At 40.5% G+C, this 18,417-nt stretch overlaps 1 protein-coding gene across 1 annotated transcript; it reads left to right on the plus strand.

The window, feature by feature from the left end:
* Nucleotides 1–429: 429 nt before the first annotated feature.
* On the plus strand, nucleotides 430–8,850 carry LOC145659190 (homeodomain-interacting protein kinase 1-like). Its single transcript, XM_081720335.1, has 9 exons — nucleotides 430–434; nucleotides 2,687–3,038; nucleotides 3,605–3,972; nucleotides 4,523–4,646; nucleotides 4,934–5,038; nucleotides 5,155–5,241; nucleotides 5,541–5,722; nucleotides 5,905–5,984; nucleotides 8,572–8,850. The coding sequence occupies exons 1-9, from the start codon at nucleotides 430–432 to the stop codon at nucleotides 8,775–8,777; spliced, it is 1,509 nt and encodes a 502-aa protein (XP_081576461.1). The 3' UTR covers nucleotides 8,778–8,850.
* Nucleotides 8,851–18,417: the final 9,567 nt, after the last annotated feature.

Below are 18,417 nucleotides of genomic sequence, written 5' to 3' on the forward strand. Positions count from 1 at the left end.
TCACACTGCAAATAAGCAATGTAACCAGCTTCATCTCTGAGAAAAAAAAGCATCTCTTTTTTAAAGTCGGCTGATGTGGAGGAGTAAATCGGAGGTATGGTCTCTGCACGGTGCCGTCGTTACGCTCCAGATCCTCCACTAGAGGAGACAGAAACATCATAGTGGAAATAAAACCAATATAGTCCTCATGATTGGCATATGTGTAGTAGCTTGAGAGTGAAATGTGAGCTAATAATGTTTTTTATAATTCTATTCTCCCTGAAGTAAAGGGACAAGACCATACAAGCTTTCGACTGTGTGTGCCCAATGTCATTATGAACTGCTGGAATGAAGAGAGAGAGAGTGTGTGTGTGTGTGTGTTTGTGTGCGTGTGCGTGTGTGTGTGTGTGCAGCAGCTTACAGAAGCATAGGAAAAGGGTGTCCACACACATGCTGTACACACTAAAGAAGCCCTGCGCGATGAAATAAGCTCCCACAATCACCGTCTAAAAAAACAGCAGTAGTAGATATACATGCTGGGCCTTCAGTATTATGAGAGGAACTGCTGTCCAGAATAAATGTGTAAATCATGGTTATTTACAAACAAAGTGAGTTTACAATCACTGTCAATAAGCATTTTGGAATCTAAAAAAGAAAGAACCATTTCTTCAGTGTACTGAATATGCTGATGTTTTGTTCTCACACAGACGCAAGTGTCAGCACTTGAGCTTTTCTGAGGTTACAATACGTACAATAACGGGCAACCAGTAATAATGCAGCAGCTGAAGCTGGAAATTGTCATATGGCAGCCTGATTCTCCCAGAGAAGAAGAAGAAAGCCAGCAGACCTTACAGGGAATGTAGAAAAACCCTCAGAGTTACCTATTAAAGTGTGTTGCCATGTGCCATCATGGTCAGAATGTGATGAAGTGTAGTATGGGTAATATACACATGACTTCACTCTATATTTCTCACCTACAAATCCGACCACTAGCACCTTGCAGGAAAACAGCAGCGTGTCTGTAACACAGTCCAACACCACCACCCTGTGGACAGAGGGACATGGTCAAGGACAACGTGCTAAATATGAGCTAGAACAACCAGACACAAAAATGACTGATCAAAATAGCTAATGTCAACAAATATGTATACAAATTAAAGTCATATTCATATGAATATGTAATGATAAATTCCAACATTTAATATTTTTGCCTTAAAAAATGGAAATGGAAGTAATTTGTTCCACAACAGTAACATTACATCATTTATATACACACAAACCCAGATTGTGTTTTAGACTAAAATGTAATTCATGATAAGTAGAATCTTTACATTGCAACTCTCTTCTTTACCTTTAAACACATTGAAACAGCGTTTCAAAGCATTGTAATCGCGCTAAACACTGTTTCAGGGCAAGAGATTGTGTTTTAGACTAAAATGTAATGCATTATAAATGGAATATTTATATTGCTACTCTGTTCTTTACCTTTTAAACACATTGAAACAGCATTGTAATCGCCCAACAACACTGTTTCAGGGTAAGAGATTTTGTTTTAGACTAAAATGTAATGCATTATAAATGGTATCTTTACATTGCTACTCTGTTCTTTACCTTTTAAACACATTGAAACAGCATTGTAATCGCCCTAAACACTGTTTCAAGGCAAGAGTTTGTGTTTTAGACTAAAATGTAATGCATTATAAATGGAATCTTTACATTGCTACTCTGTTCTTTACCTTTTAAACATATTGAAACAGCATTGTAATCGCCCTAAACACTGTTTCAGGGCAAGAGATTGTGTTAAAGACTAAAATGTAATGCATTATAAATGGTATCTTTACATTGCTACTCTGTTCTTTACCTTTTAAATACATTGAAACATTTTTCATCAGCTTACACTAATGGTCTTTGTAATGATGAGCATTAATGATTAGAGGGGGTATCTCCCTCAATTATAGAGTGGATGAACTCTTGTTATGCAATTGATTAATTGACAGAGGTGCTGCAAGTTCAGGAGCCTCTCAGTTGGAAAGGTGTAGGAAATACTGCAGTCAGCAAGGTATCAGCAAGCACTTAGAGTGCCAGAGAGTCTAAGAATAGAAGCTGTTTTTTTCTTGGCCTTCTGTTTTTCAGTGTGGCAGCATCGCTGAAAGGTCAAGATGTTGTTTTAGCACACAGAACCACCTTTGAGTAACGCAAGACAAAGAACTTGTCTTTTCTGAGAAGCGTGTAAAGAGAAAGCAATCACTTGCTAAAGCCTGCCCAAAAAACAATGGCATCGATCAGGGCTCTGCTCTGCTTCAGACAGAAATATTCAAAATTAAAACTAAAACAGCAGTAGATGTTTTAAAAAAAATCAAAGCTCTGTGATTTAGCTAATTTAGCTAATTGATGGTTATTATGGCACATCACATTCAGCCTCAAAGAACAAACAATCTCTCTCGTTCATTTGGTTAGTAGTCCTGTTTTCATCTTTCCATAATGGTATATTCTCTTGCCCTTCAGATTCCTTCAGTGGGATCTCCCACTCCAAGAAGGTTAAATTTGAGAATCCTGCGCGGGGCGGGAGCCCTGGCCCTCGGATTCGGGCGGGGATACCCTGGCCCTCGGATCCGGGGTTCAATTCAATCGATGGCTTACCTGCCATGGTCTTTTCCCCCTCTGGAGCCTCGGACGAGGCTTCGTCGTCGTCTTCCTCCTCTTCCAGCTGGCAGGGCGGAGACGAGGCATTGACCTCGCGGCGTGCTGACGGCTATCAGAAGCGGGGCAGCCTCAAGAGGAAGAGAGAGGAGGCACACAGCAGCAACAGTGTACAGATCCTGGAGGAGCTCTCCTCCCCTGGGTTGTCCAATCGTGTGGCCAGGGGCAGCGATTGCGAGTACCAACTGGTGCAGAACGAGATCCTCCGCTCCGTCTCCAACAGCTACGAGGTTTTGGAGTCCCTGGGCCGTGGAACCTTTGGCCAGGTCGCCAAGTGCTGGAAGCGGGGCACCAGTGAAGTAGTCGCAATCAAGATCCTGAAAAGTCATCCGTCGTATGCTCGACAGGGCCAGAACGAGGTGGGAAAGTTGTGCCTGCTTTAAATAAGCTATTGATATGGCCTAGAATCAGCTGTAGCCCTGATTCTGTTATTGTTTGTTTCAGTTTTTACAACATATGATCTGTTGGTGTCAGATGTGCTAACGCACACTGTGGAATTTGTATACAGCCAGGGTAGCACAGAAATACTTGTTTGGCACACTAGTTCTAATTTTCACTAGTTCAGTAGGAACTAGTTCGGATAACACACGGACAGCTTGAAGCTTACTCTAAAAAGAAGATTTAGCTTCAGTTGTGTAAGCCATGCCTGTTTGGATGTGCATTAAAAATGTTATTGTTATGAAAGAGCATTAATCTGCATTGTTTGAGTACCAAAAGCAAGTTCATGGGTTCATTTCCAAGGGACCACTTCCATAATTGCATCTCCCAAATCCTGTAGAAGTGAATGGTTGAAGGGAAGTACACAAAGTGCTTGATGCTATTGAAAATAAGTAGGCTATTTGTCAGCAGTATCAAACTTTGAAGCTGTGACCACGTAGCTTCGGCTTAACGCGTATTCCGTCTTCCCTCCTTTGCTCCTCCTCAGGTGAGCATCCTGAGCCGGCTAAGCAGGGAGAACGCCGACGAGTTCAACTTCGTGCGCGCGTACGAGTGCTTCCAGCACAAGAAGCACATATGCCTGGTGTTCGAGATGCTGGGGCAGAGCCTCTACGACTTCCTCAAGCGCAGCAAGTTCAGCCCACTGCTGCTGAAATGCATCCGGCCCGTGCTGCAGCAGGTCGCCAAAGCGCTCATGAAACTGAAGAGCCTGGGCTTGATCCACACCGACCTCAAGCCCGACAACATCATGCTGGTGGACCCCGTCAGGCAGCCGTACCGCGTCAAGGTCATCGACTTCGGCTCAGCTAGCCACTTCTCCAAGGCCCCCAGCTACCTGCAGTCCAGATACTACCGGTGAGGGACACGTGCTGAGGCGTGTTAGAAATAAGTATGCACTCGTTGCACTCTAGTGTGCTTGAGAGTAGAGCTGCATGTTGTGGACAGTTGTAATAACCCTGCTACACATTAAAAGCCTATGATGAGCATTACAGTTAACTGGAGCACGATTGATTTATAAGTGGTTTATTTTTATTGGGTCATGTGAGTGCTGTTATTTAGCAAAACACCTAATGAACCGTCTTCGGTGTCTGAGATTAGTTAGGATGCGCTGAACTGCAGGCTTTGGTAATATCAGTATTTAGCAAGTCTGTACAAAACCGCTATTACATTGTAGCTACACTGTTAATTAACAGTGTAATATACTGAGTAACGGGTGTTTAACTGCATTGGTACTCTGTATTTACTTAATGCAAAACAACATTATTGTAGTGTTGGTGCATTGTAGTGTTGGTTCCATGTTACACTAGAATAGTGGGTGTGTAATGTCTAGGAACACAAACACCCCCCCACGGAATTATCAGCCGAGGCTGATTTCATGATGGCGATCTCTGTGTTTTTGGTCCAGATCGCCTGAGATCATCTTGGGTCTCCCATTCTGTGAGGCCATCGATATGTGGTCCCTGGGCTGTGTCATTGCTGAGCTGTTCCTGGGCTGGCCCCTGTATCCTGGAGCCTCCGAATATGATCAGGTAAGCACATGGTCCTTTGAGCTGTGCCTTAACGCCCGTACAGCATCAGTGGTGCAGACCTGTAGTGGTTTTGTGGCTGTAGTGATATGTGTGTGTGTGTGTGTGTGTGTGTGTGTGTGTGTTTGTGTGTGTGTAGTTTGACCTTTTAGCTGCTTTGTCGGCCCGCTCATTTTTAGGATTAATATAAATGAGTTTCTATGGCCTGTTTTTTTAGACATGCACTTTGAAAATGAAAGGATTAACTCAAAATAAAGTCATAATCCTTTTGCCGTATGGTGTCTCTGCAGATCCGTTACATCTCCGAGACGCAGGGCCTACCAGCAGAGTGCATGTTGAGCGCAGCGACCAAGACGCACTACTATTTCTACTGCTACCCCCTGTGGAGACTCAAGGTTTGCCTGTCTTCAAATGCCAAATGCCATGTGTTTTTTATAAGGGACGTAACTTAATGACTTCATGTAACTTAATGGTGGAGCTGAATGGTTTGTTTTTTCTTTCCTTTCTCCAGACACCTTCGGAGCATGAGGCGGAGCGTGGCATCAAGTCCAAAGAGACTCGGAAGTACATTTTAAACTGCCTTGACGACATGATGCAGGTTATTTGGGCTTTTGTGCGCGTAACTATACGCATTTCTTTTAGTGTTGCGATGTGAAATTGAAGAACGTGACAAAGGGCTCCCGCAGCTCACATTATAGAGCAGGTAGAACAAGGTGCTAGCTGAAAGGTCGAGCGTTTCTGCTGTCATAATGAGTAGCGCATGTAAGTCGCTCTGGAGAACGGCATCTGCGAAGGGCAGAGCAGTGCGTAGAAATTTGCTGCAGAACTTCGTTCATATTGGGTGCATTGCCGCCCTCTGCTGGTGAATAATATCACTCACCCATGGGTCTCTGGCAGGTCAATATGACCAGTCTGAAAGGCACCGACGTCTTGGCGGAGAAGGCCGACCGGCGGGAGTTCATCGACCTACTAAAGAAGATGCTCACGCTAGACGCTCACAAAAGGATCACGCCAGTGAAGACCCTGAACCACCTGTTTCTGACCATGACCCACCTCCTCCACTTCCCTCAGAGTGCACAGTGAGTTGCTCCAGGCCTTCCAATCTACATGTCAGTGTTTCAAAAACATTTTAAGGAACACCGTGTTAATTTAGAAATCCAAATAGCATCAGAGTTTCTCTGCTAGTACTGTAACCCCCCCCCCCCCCCCCCACCTGTGTGTGTGTGTGTGTGTGTGTGTGTGTGTGTGTCTCTCGCTGCAGTGTGAAATCTTGCTTGCAGAACATGGAGATCTGCAAGCGGCAGTGCACAGGCTTCGACAGCAGCAAGACCCTGTTTGATGGTAAATCTGATGCCCACTTTGGTGCTTCTTTTAAATGTTACATTAGGGTTGGCTTTTTGTTTGTTTGTTATTCTTCAAGTAGATTTAAAACATCACCAAACTGGCCTCCGATTCCACCTATAAAAGAAGACAAAAATGGTTTCAAATGCAAGTGTTCTACCAAATCATGTTACTGCTCAAATGTGATCCACAAATGGTGAATCAGGTTGTTGCCTAGTATTCGAGTAGCCGATAAAGAGGCCCCTCTACCGTAGTTCAAAACGAAATTCCGTTGAATCCAAACTTCATTGTGTAATTGTTGATCATTGTAGCTGAGGTTTTTGTGTCTCTCGTTCTATAAGACCAACACTATGCTTTCTTCTATGGTTCTTGTATGTGTATTTGTGGAAAATTCAATTCTACTTGTGTTTTTGCAGTACACAGTACTTAAGCAGACCGAGAACTCTTCTTGGTTTTTCAAGGGTTGCGACTTGTGCAATATTCAGCACATTTAAATAAATGTTTCTTTCTTTTCCTAGACGTTTTCCAAACACTTGATTCTTTATGACATTATGAAAATTTCTTTCTTTCCTCGAGTACAAACTCGAGTCCATCATTCATTGGCTGATATGTTACTATCATACATGTATACATGCAGACTCAAGCAAGGAGTTTGTAATGGTGGTACAACTGTGTTCAGGTCATTTGATACTTTTTATTGATAAAGATGTTCTTTTCCAGACTCAGTAGGGTTTTGTTGTTTTGTTTTGTTTTGTTTTTTGTACCTCTATGAACATTATTGAATAATATGCCTTATAAGGGAATCTCTAATTAAGAGAATCATGTGTTTACATTTGGAATAAATTACATTCTGATAATACCCTAGCACCTGAGTCATACACGTTTTCTTTAATGAAAGGGGTTCAAACCTCTCCTGTACACCAAAGCATCCCAAGCCAAGTCTTGGAGGATTTGTCTGTCAGTCATTAAAATATCAGTTCACAGAAAGATGGATGAAACATGTTTTACTTTGATGAACTTTTTACCTTGGAGTACTTTGTTTAGTGTGAGAAGCTGTAAATGTGTCCAGTCCTTAAAGCATTATTCTGATTTTTCTTGTCCCCTCCATCATTTTCATGCTCTCCTTGTAAGGGCTGTGAAGATGCTCAGCAGAAAATGAGCTGCTCAGCTGCAGAAGAGCACTTCAACCTACATTTCAAGCCAATTCAAATTTGAACTCCTACACTGTCTTCTCACATCCATTTCTTTTTGAATGTCAGTTAGGACATCAAGATGAATTAAGCACACTAAGCCCAATACTAAGAGACTGGTAGAGTGGATGAGCCACAGAGCAGGACACAGCACTATTTTTGCTTCAGCCAGTGCTAACTTGATGCAGTCTTGCTGCTTGGGGATTTTGCAGGCTTTGACTTCTTGGGTGTGTGATGAGGATTTTGCTTAAATTAAACTCCTCATAAACACGTATGACCAACCTGTGCCTATGCTCTACCAGGACCTCATCGCGTACTTCTCTTTCAGTAACTCGGAGCCTGTGTTTTTTTGTTTTGCTATTTCTGACATGATTGGGCAACATTTTCCTTTTAATGTATATGTGGAATCCACAAAAAATATACCCACTTAAGTGTGCTTCAGCATAAATAAGCAGACACTGCAGTTTGGATTATTTCTAGGGAAACAGGAAAATATAGTATCTTTAATTCGCTGCATAACAGTTTACATTAATTATTAATCATTCGTATGTGTTGACAGTTGCAATAAACAGATTAAGAAAACATGCCGTGAAAATGCTGCCGTGTCCGTATTATAACAGAAATAATGCAGCTTCACTGAGCAGATCATCCATAAAACTTGCTCTATATGGATTTTATGAATAGTATGTTAATTTTGTTTAAAAAGACGATGAGGCCTAATGGGAAAGGCTAAAGTGTCAAGTCGGACTTGAATTCAACGACTCAGGTAACATTGGGCTCTCTAGCTAGGTTAGCTAACAGACAAGCTGTCTATTTGAGATGGTTAACTTAGCTAGTTCACACATTACTTATGCACATCTCTTGCGGCAACAGATTCTAATTTTCATGGCGATGGAGCACGTTAGTTAACTTGCAGATTAACTGCCAACTATTTGCTGTAGCTGCAATTAACGTTATTATCTAGCATTGGCTCGCTAACCGTCGGATTGCTCTAAAAGAGCTGTGACAGCTGCATGTCAGTCCTCGGTCGCTGAACTGTCTTCATGTCTAAGCACGGATACCTGTCGATAATGGGATCATTTGGGGGAGAATGAAGTGTGAACTAGCTAGGATAATTAGCTACTATGGCTAGGTACCTGTCCGCCAACGATGTGGCAAATTTAAAATACTGCAGTTCTTTCGTATAAAGGGAAGCTTAAAATTGTGTGGCATGTGACCTTTTATCTTGGCTGCTGGCTAGCTATTGTAATTAAGTTGAATTTCAGCTTGGACACCTTTATAGTAATTGATGGTTATTATGACACATCATATTCAGCCTCAAAGAACAATCTCTCTCATTCGTTTGGTTAGTGGTCAGTTTTCATCTTTCGCTAAAGTTATATTCTCTTCCCCTTCAGTTTCTTCCAGTGGGATCTCCCTCTCCAAGAAGGTCAAATTTGAGAATCACGCGTCTGGCGGGAGCCCTGGCCCTCGGGTTCGGGCGGGGTCGCCCTGGCCCTCGGATTCAGGGTTCAACTTGTTCTATGGTTCACCTGGCCTGGTCTTTTCCACCTCTGTAGGCTGTGACTTGGGTAATATTCAACACATTTTTAAAAATGTTTGACAGTTGCAATCAACAGATTAAGAACACATTTTGCAGGTTAATTACTATAGTGGTTGTGTTTTTTAAAATCTACTTCTATTTTAGCTTTAATTTTGAATAAAGCCCATAACTAGATCTGCATGGCTTGCAGCTATTGTAATCAAGCTGAAATTGAGCAGAGCTAAATTATTTAAATAAAGCGCTTTCAGGGTGATGTGGAGGCAAAACAACATGGAAGATTGTGATTTACATCCGCTTGATTTTCTTGAGCCTTCTTTCTGCAAGATTAAGGGTGGGAAAATCAACAGAGAGTAAGTGATGAATTTAACTAGCTGGCATTAGATAAATCACAGAATTGTGGTTGTGTTTTTTAAAATCTACTTCTGTTTTAGTTTTAATTTTGAATAAAGCCCATAACTAGATCTGCATGGCTTGGGGCTGTTGTAATCAAGTTGAATTTCAGCTTGGACACCAGTATAGTAATTGAAGGTTATTATGGCACATCCCATTCAGCCTCGAAAAACAAACAGTCTCATTTATTTGATTCGTGTTCCTTTTTTCATCTTTCCCGAAAGGTATGGCATCGCAGCTCCAGGCATCCTCTTCCGCTTCAGTTACCTCTAGTGGGCTCGTCTGCTTCAAGAGGGTCAAATTCGAGCGTCATGCGTCTGGCGGGAGCCCTGGCCCTCGGGTTCGGGCGGGGTCGCCCTGGCCCTCGGATTCAGGGTTCAACTTGTTCTATGGTTCACCTGGCCTGGTCTTTTCCACCTCTGTAGGCTGTGAGTGGGTAATATTCAACACATTTTTAAAAAATGTTTGACAGTTGCAATCAACAGATTAAGAACACATTTTGCAGGTTAATTACTATAGCTAGCTACCTATCCACTAACGATGTGGCAAATATAAAATATTGCAGATTTTCCATATAAAGGGCAGGTTAAAATTTGTGACCTTGTATTTGATCTTGTCTACTGGCTAGCTAATAACACGTGCACTTGGACTTTCCACTTTTAGATGCTACACCTGCCTGTTATTATTACCTTACTGCCAAGTCATGAAGAATCCATAGAGTAGTAAATTGATATTCTGTGGGAATCTTCTCATACCTGTCGATACAGCACAGCTAGATTATTTAAATAAAGCGCTGTCAGGGTGATGTGGAGGCAAAACAACATGGATGATTGTGATTTACATCCGCTTGATTTTCTTGAGCCTTCTTTCTGCAAGATTAAGGGTGGGAAAATCAACAGAGAATAAGTTATGAAGTTAACTAGCTGGCATTAGATAAATCACAGAATTGTGGTTGTGTTTTTTAAAATCTACTTCTGTTTTAGTTTTAATTTTGAATAAAGCCCATAACTAGATCTGCATGGCTTGCGGCTATTGTAATCAAGTTGAATTTCAGCTTGGACACCAATATAGTAATTGAAGGTTATTATGGCACATCCCATTCAGCCTCGAAGAACAAACAGTCTCATTTATTTGATTCGTGTTCCTTTTTTCATCTTTCCCTAAAGGTATGGCATCGCAGCTCCAGGCATCCTCTTCCGCTTTCAATTAACTCTAGTTAATTACTTCAAGAAGATCAAATTCGAGCGTCATGCGTCTGGCGGGAGCCCTGGCCCTCGGATTCGGGTGGGGACACCCTGGCCCTCGGATTCGGGGTCCAATTCAACCTATGGCTCACCTGGCCTGGTCTTTTCCACCTCTGGAGGCTCTGAGATGTGCAATATTCAATACATTTAAATAAATGTTTCATTCACATTATGGAAATTTCTTATTTCCTGTAGTATCTTCAACGGTTCGGTTTTGCCAGCATGCTCTATGTACCTCTTTGAACATAATTGAATAATATGCCTTGCAAGGGACTATTTTAATTAAAAGAATTAAGATAATCATGTGTCATACACGTTTTCTTTAATAAACGGTTGGTGGTGCTGTGCCAGTTTCACTAATTACTTAAATCACTCAGGCCATAGTTCAGTTAATGCTGTGTCCGTATTTGTTCTGTTAGTACAAGGTTGAAGCTGCTGTAAATGATTTTGAAGTTATCAACTTCTGCTGTACCACTGACGGAGTCCACCCCCTCCCTTTAGAGCATCTGTTTTTTTAATGGATATAAATCTGGAAAATTACAGACTTGACAGATTAAAAAGCTAACAACAAAAAAAATAATCAGAGATGACTTTTATAAGCTGTCACCTTAAAAAGGCACATTTAAAGAGTGGATCCAGTGCTCCAGCTTGCATGGAGCAGGCTGGAACATGTTCCTAATTAGGAACCACAACATGGCTGCTCAGGAAATCTGAATGCCAGACAGACAAAAACAAGGGCTTCAAACCTTTCCTGTAACACCAAAGCAACGCAAGCCAAGTCTTAGAGGATTTGTCTGTCAGTCATCAGCTATGGCTGTGTCACCTGACTGAGAAACACCTGGGTTACCTCTGACCCATGGGGTGGTAAATGGTCTACCAAAAACGACCTCAAATAGTGACAATTTGGTGGTGGCACTGGGCATCATTCTGATCTCACACAACACTGCTGGCAGTAGATTGAGGTAATAAAAGCAATATGGGCATCCGGTGATATGGAAGAGGATCGCCTTTTAAATAAAATGCAAGTAGCTCAGGTTGAACATAATGGTACCAAGAACCGGTTGGTGTAAGTATTGAATATTAATATGCATACATTGAATAATGTATGGTTTGGAGAACAATAGTGGAACCTGAACAAGTATTATTAAAAAATTAAATTGTGTATTGAGTGTTTTAAAGTGTGTATTGAGTTAACAGTCTTGAACTTAGGAAGACCTAGGAAGGACAAGATCTATCCATTTCTTTCCTGTTTTCCATCATGGCCTTTGTTTCAATGTATAATTCATTTTGTCAACAATGCCAGATGACTGAGGATGGTAAGGGATGTGAAACTTCCAGTCAATAGTTAGGTAGGTGCATAGTTTCTGAGTTACCATAGAAATGAAACAGGGTCCCTGATCTGAATCTATTACCCGAGGCGCACCGTACCTCGGTATTATCTCCTTGGCTAGGATTTTAACCACAGCGCGGGCATCTTCCTTAGAACAAGGAAACGCCTCAGTCCACTTGGAAAACCTGTCTAGAATCACTAGCAAATACTTCAACTGACCACAAGGTGGCAGGTGCGTTTTGTCTAGCTGTAGATACTGAGAGGGATCTGCTCTAGTAGAAAGTGCCATTATTGTTGGTGATTTCAATATTCACTTTGATAGTGCCCAACACCCTCTGAACTTGGCCTTTAGTTCTATATTAGAATCAATTGGTTTCAATGTACAAAGAGAACCCACACACTCTGGTGGACATACTTACCCTGCTCTCATATTGACTGACTAAATTAGTACTTATTGTAGGGTATTGTTTATTACAATGATGTTGATTAACAAACTCTATCACTTATTGTTTATTGCACTTATCATTGTTTAAGATAGACCTTATGTGTTTTGTACTTCTAGGTATCAGCATTGATCCCAGTATTCTACAGTATTCTAGTTCACTGGTATGTTGGACTCTAACCTACTGTACTGTAGTAGGATATATTCTATGAGTAAATGACAAAGCACTTTTGTAAGTCGCTCTGGATAACAGCGTACTGCTAAATGCTGTAAATGTAAATGTAAACATACGCTTGACTTAGTACTGCCATACGGTGTAGACATGGAGAAGGTAGTTATACTACCCCAGTCAGGTGCCATCTCAGGCCATTCCCTAATTTCATTTAAACTATGCATGAGCCACACTATCGTAACCTCGCCTCGCTATCATACCAGACACACGATCACATCGTCCACTGCACCTGGATTTATTGGGAATCTCCCAGACTAATAATTTGCGCCTAGGATTCCCTCAAACCCAACGGAACTTGATCAAATTACTGAATGCTTAGAATCAGTATTCTGCTGTGCACCTAATGATGTTGCTCCATTTAAGAATAAAAAAATTAGCTACAAAAATGTAGTACCTTGGTATAATGATCTCATTCGCAATTTAAAACAAAACACTCAAAGAATAGAACATAAATGGCACCGCACTAAGCCCGTAGTCTTCCAGCTTGCATGGAAGGAGAGCCTACTCACCTATAGAAAAACACTTATTACTGCTCGAACATCTTATCTCTTGAGCCCAATAGAAAATAACAAAAATAATCCTAGATTTCTTTTTAGTATCTGTACAGTCAGGTATTTTATTAACTACTTCCCATCTTGGGGGTCCATGGGTTTTGAGAGTTATGATAAACTGGGATGTTATGATGCTGTCACTTCACCTCTCTTTTGTCACTCGAGTGTGTTGACTGAGAGCGGCGGAGTGCTGATGTTCCAGGGTGCCCTCGTGCCTGTGTTTCCTTCTGGCTCTTTCCTTTTAGCTGTGCTGCCATAGCTAGATCTGCCGGAGCCCATCTTTGCACATTATAGTTCCCTAATTTACACACCCTTGTACCTGGACATGCCTAATAATCTAGTCTCTCTTTCTGCCGAGGTACACCTACTCCTGATGTCATGATGTTACTGAGCCTCAGCCCGTCTCAGCTGCCATGGCTCTTCCCACCACCCCCTGATGTGCCCTGCTGTAGGCCACCACAGCTCCACCCTAGCCAACTGCTTCTCCCTTGCTCTTAATGGATGCTCTCTTGTGGGATGGGCTTTGGACACATGCACACCATCGCGTCAAGACTAGGGCCTCTAGCAAATTGGACTGGACATTAACTGCTTATTTTTTCATTTATTTATTTATTTCTCTCTTAAAATTGATATTATTGTGGTGAGCGTTGCCAGGCAAAGGAGGATGGGCTTCCCCTTTGGGTCTTGGTTGCTCTCAAGGTTTCTTCCTCATGCTCTAGGGAGTTCTTCCTCGCCACTGTCGCCCTTGGCTTGCTCACTGGGGGCTTGGACTTGGACATTTGTAAAACTGCTTTGTGACAACATCTGCAGTAAAAAGCGATATATAAATACATAAGGATAGTGATATTAAATGCAACCGCAGAAAAATGAACCAATAACATCATTCTTGCACAAAGAATTGTCCATCCCACTACCAATGTTACAATGTATTCACCAAATCTACTTTTACATATTCTAGTTCACTGGTATGTTGGACTCTAACCTACTGTACTGTACTAGGATATATTCTTTGAGTAAAGGACAAAGCACTTTTGTAAGACGCTCTGGATAAGAGCATCTGCTAAATGCTGTAAATGTAAATGTAAATGTAATCAAAAACCAGCCATTTTTGCACATTTTCAGCAAATTGATGTTTCAGGCTTTATTGATGATTTGAGCGTTGCCTTGTAAAGAACGATAACATCCTCGTGAAACGTGACGAGATGGGGGAAACATCTTCACTACCTATCATAAGACAAAAAAGTTATTGATTTTTAAAAAATGGATATAACTGTGATATTCTGTCTAACAACTAAATTGTCATATGTGTTTCTAGCAATATGTTCTTACCTGTAGTTGCAGCAGCAGCTACAGTGTTAGGGTGCTCCTTGCTTTTCTTTTTGAGTTTCTAACAAAAACAAAACAATGATTTAGTAGAAAAATATCAGAGCATAAGTAAATTTATAACTAAAAGTACAGATACAAACCAGTAATAATGCAACAGAATATAATTTAGAACAAATTATGTCATTTATGCAAAGTGATATATACACATTCAGTGTGAAATGAAATTCAAATATGCACTACTTTAAAAATTAATAATGTAACAAAATCTAAATAAGAAATAAGTCAAATGTTTTACCTTTAAGTTCTTTGAGACCTTACTGAAGGGGAATAGGAAATGCAATCTCCCCTTCTGGGCTTTCATGGTTTTGCTCTGATTGTCCAGAGCAGGCTCAGTACATGGTGACCTAGCAGACATCTCAGACTGTAGTGATGGAGAGCTATGTATATCGATGCTGAACAGGGAAGACCAGTCATTGTGTACACTGGGGGACTCTTGAGCCTTCTTCACAGAGGGTGGGACAACCAACTCCATAACTTGGCTTGCCATGACGTCGGAGGAGGTGTTCCTACTATCTGTGCATAGCTCTGATGATGCCTGTGATGATTTCAAGTCATCCTGCTCTAGGTAGATTGGTATGACCATACCACAGAGCTCACAAGATGAGACCCCTTCAAGGTCAGGATTTATTAAATGACGGGACAAAAAATGTGTCCTTCCTTTTATGTGGGGATTGATGTCTTGCGACAGTTCAGCAAATTCCTCCATCTCATCATCAAAGCGCTGAAGCATATCCGAAACCGGAGAGCCAGCTATAGGAATGGTACTTATAGGTCTAGATGTACCATCGTCATGGACATCTGAGGATAACGATGTCAAACTCTCAGTATCTCCTATCAGAAGCTCACTCATTGCTTCTGAATTTGTATCTTCCATAGTCGAGTGGAATTTCATCACAATTTGGTCTCTCTCATGGTCATCCAGGCAACTGCGATGCGTATCAATAACTGCAGTCCTAACATCTCTGCTTAGAGAGTCTATATGAGCTGTCCCCTCCTTCACGTGGACTGAAGCTGAATGATTTATCTCACAAGATCTGGTACGGAAAGCATTCAGCAAATCTGCAGTTTCCTTCTTGGAATTTGAAAGCAACACTGATTTTAGATCAACATCTAACATTTCTTCCAGAGATGAAAGAAGACCCATCACAGTTACTTCAGTGACAATGTCCGCAATGAATGAACCCATATGAGAGATCATGACCTTTGTCTCCTGTGAAAGAAAGGAGAGATAACATAGAAAGGCGAACATTGAAAATTGCTCCAAAATGGTTTTGGTTGTTTGGTTTAGAATTAATATGAATCCCATTTAAAATATGTTGATGTGTAAGCAATGTAGTATGACTTACTGGACTAGGGATTGCTTTCCGGATAGATGTCCACTGCCTAAAAGAATGTGAATAAAAGCATTCTTTAGAACTATAATTAATATTTATTCTAAAAATCTCATACATTCAAAAGTATACCAAAAATAAAAATGATAAATTGAAAAAGCAGAAGAAGAAGAAGAAGAAGAAGAAGAAGAAGAAGAAGAAGAAGAAGAAGAAGAAGAAGAAGAAGAAGAAGAAGAAGAAGAAAAGGTTTAAAAATGGCATACTCATTAGTCAGATCCATCACAAAATGGGTCAAGATTGGTGCAATATCGAGCTTCTCCAAGTCTGGGATGATTTTTTTGGCTCTATCAAGGAGCATTTTGCTGTCATTCCTCACAGGTTTATTCTCGTCTTGTCTTGTGCTTTTTGACTTGCTCTTGTTTTGAGAACCATAGAAGAGGTTGAATAAAAAGAAATTAAATATCAGGATAACATAACAACTGTGCTGACATCTCACTTATTAGCAACAATTCGATTTTATGATGAATAACAAATTTGGTCATTTTAAACTCACCTTTTTAAATACTGAAGAAGCCCGTGCCACTTTTGGAGGTGAAGGAATTTTACTATGGAAACAAAAAAAATATATAAGGAAATGTTGTTTGTTTGTCATTCTTCAAACATCAACAGCCTGAACTAAAATCCATGATCAAATTATTTTGAGAGAGCTTGTGTCTAAGTTTATAGATTGTTATTCTTATTCTCTATTTAATGGATGAATCACTCATAGAGCTCAGGTCCATGTTGTATTTTGTTAATTGCACAATACAATCAAAATTATTTTATTCTACTTTAGCACATTATAAGGAAAATAAGACTAATTCCTTTAACATTACTTCCTAATCTTTTAAAATAACAAGGCTGATGAAACATGTTTCATCTGTTTCATGTTTCATCGTTCCGATACTTTGGAATAGTCCAGAAAGTATTTAGAGTGCAAGCTCTATTGGTGTTTAATACAGATTAAATAGTGGCTTGTTTAGCTTGATCTAATTGTTCAGCTTGTTTAGCCGGTTTAATTTAAATTCTGTTTCAATTAATTTCATTTTCTACATTTATATTTTGTGACTTTTAACTGTTTTATTTGATCAATGTTTTATTACTGAATACTGTTCGTTCATTGCAGTGTAAAGCACCTTGAGATTTTGGGTTCTATAAGGAATATGCTATATAAATAAGAATCATTTTAAATTAATATTGTTGTTCTAAGATTTTTTAACATTGTAGTGCAAAGGCCTTACATCTTCCTGCCAAAAAGACGCTTCTGTTTCTCCATTTGTCCTGGTCCAAGTTTTCTTAGGACTCTCCTGGAATACTTTGTTCTGAAAAGGCAATATGAAGTCAAAAGCATAAATCATTTTTACAGTTTGGTGGACAGACAGCAATCTAACATGTAAGCAGGCAGGCTTGAGGATCAGAAGGCAGACAGTTATACATGTGAATGGCAGTCAGTTCAGAAAGACTGTCAGTATGCAGACCAACACTCATGGAGGACAGAAAACAGGCAAGAAAGCAATCAGAATGGCAGCACACCTTTACAGGCAAATTTCAACAGGCAAGCAGCTGGGTATGCATATCCCTAAACCATTAGTTCCAAAGGCTAAATCTTACTGCATTGAATACAAAAAGTTTATGAATGGTTTAAACTGATTTTATTAGTGGTTAATAATTAGGTCACAAACAACTTAAACATCATTAAGTAAACAGTCATGACACATACACAAAAGGGGCAGCAGGAATGTGTTGACCTGTAGAATGTGTTGGTGGGTATATGGAAGTAACTTATTAGCTAACAAATATCTGACCCCACGTAATGGTGACTGTTGGAGAAGGCCAACTAAGATAAGTAACCAGTCAGGTTAGCAGTACATATGAAGGTGAGCTAACTAGCCCATATGGCAAGCAACAGGTCAGCTGCTATTTTTACGCATTTAAACTGTTCATTTATAGCCATTAACAAGGTACTTTTAAACTCTAGACTTTGGAACTCTCAAATGGAACTCTCTTTTGAGTTAAGGGCCAAAAATTTGCTCATAACATAAAACCCGTTTTCGCTTCACTGCTTCAAGCAATAAGTCCTTTTTTTTTGATAATTCTATTACATATATTTTTTTCCGTTTCAGACAACGGGACGAGTATGACAGCGACTGAAACGCACCCATTAACACTAGCTTACGTGTTAACCAACAGTCACTTCCAAATATTCAACCTGTGGCTCGGCCACGCTAAAATGATTTTATAACCGTGAGGGCATCTGACAAAATCAACACATAACCGACAACTGCTGTGAAAGTTAGAAAGCAAAGAATACATACATTGTTTTTGCTCACACAGCGCACAAAGTGGTAATGGTCAAAATTATCAAATTAAATTGTTTATATTAAGCAGATTCTCTCTAGTGAGTGAACAGAGGTAGACGCAGAGAGAGGGGCGCTACTGTGGACCGACTCTTCTCTGCTAAGTAGAGCTGTTCGTCTCAAACTGCCCGCACTTAGGAACGTTATACGCACCTGCAGCGTGGACGTACCACATCGAAATACGTCACCAATTGTGGGCAGACGAGAAAGGGCGGGTATGGTGATGAAATTTGGTTTAATCACTTATATTACTTGTCTTGTACCTTTAAAACAGCAAAATCTAAATAGCATAAAAAGCAGTCGCTTATGCTTGACATAAAGCCTTGTGTGAGAAAACAGGTGGAACGTCAATGCATTCCATAACTATATAAAACTACAGCAGACAGACCGCACCTGCA

The sequence above is a fragment of the Electrophorus electricus genome, chromosome 9, assembly GCF_041902795.1.
Source record: "Electrophorus electricus isolate QZ-2024a chromosome 9, ASM4190279v1, whole genome shotgun sequence".
Lineage (NCBI taxonomy): Eukaryota > Metazoa > Chordata > Actinopteri > Gymnotiformes > Gymnotidae > Electrophorus > Electrophorus electricus.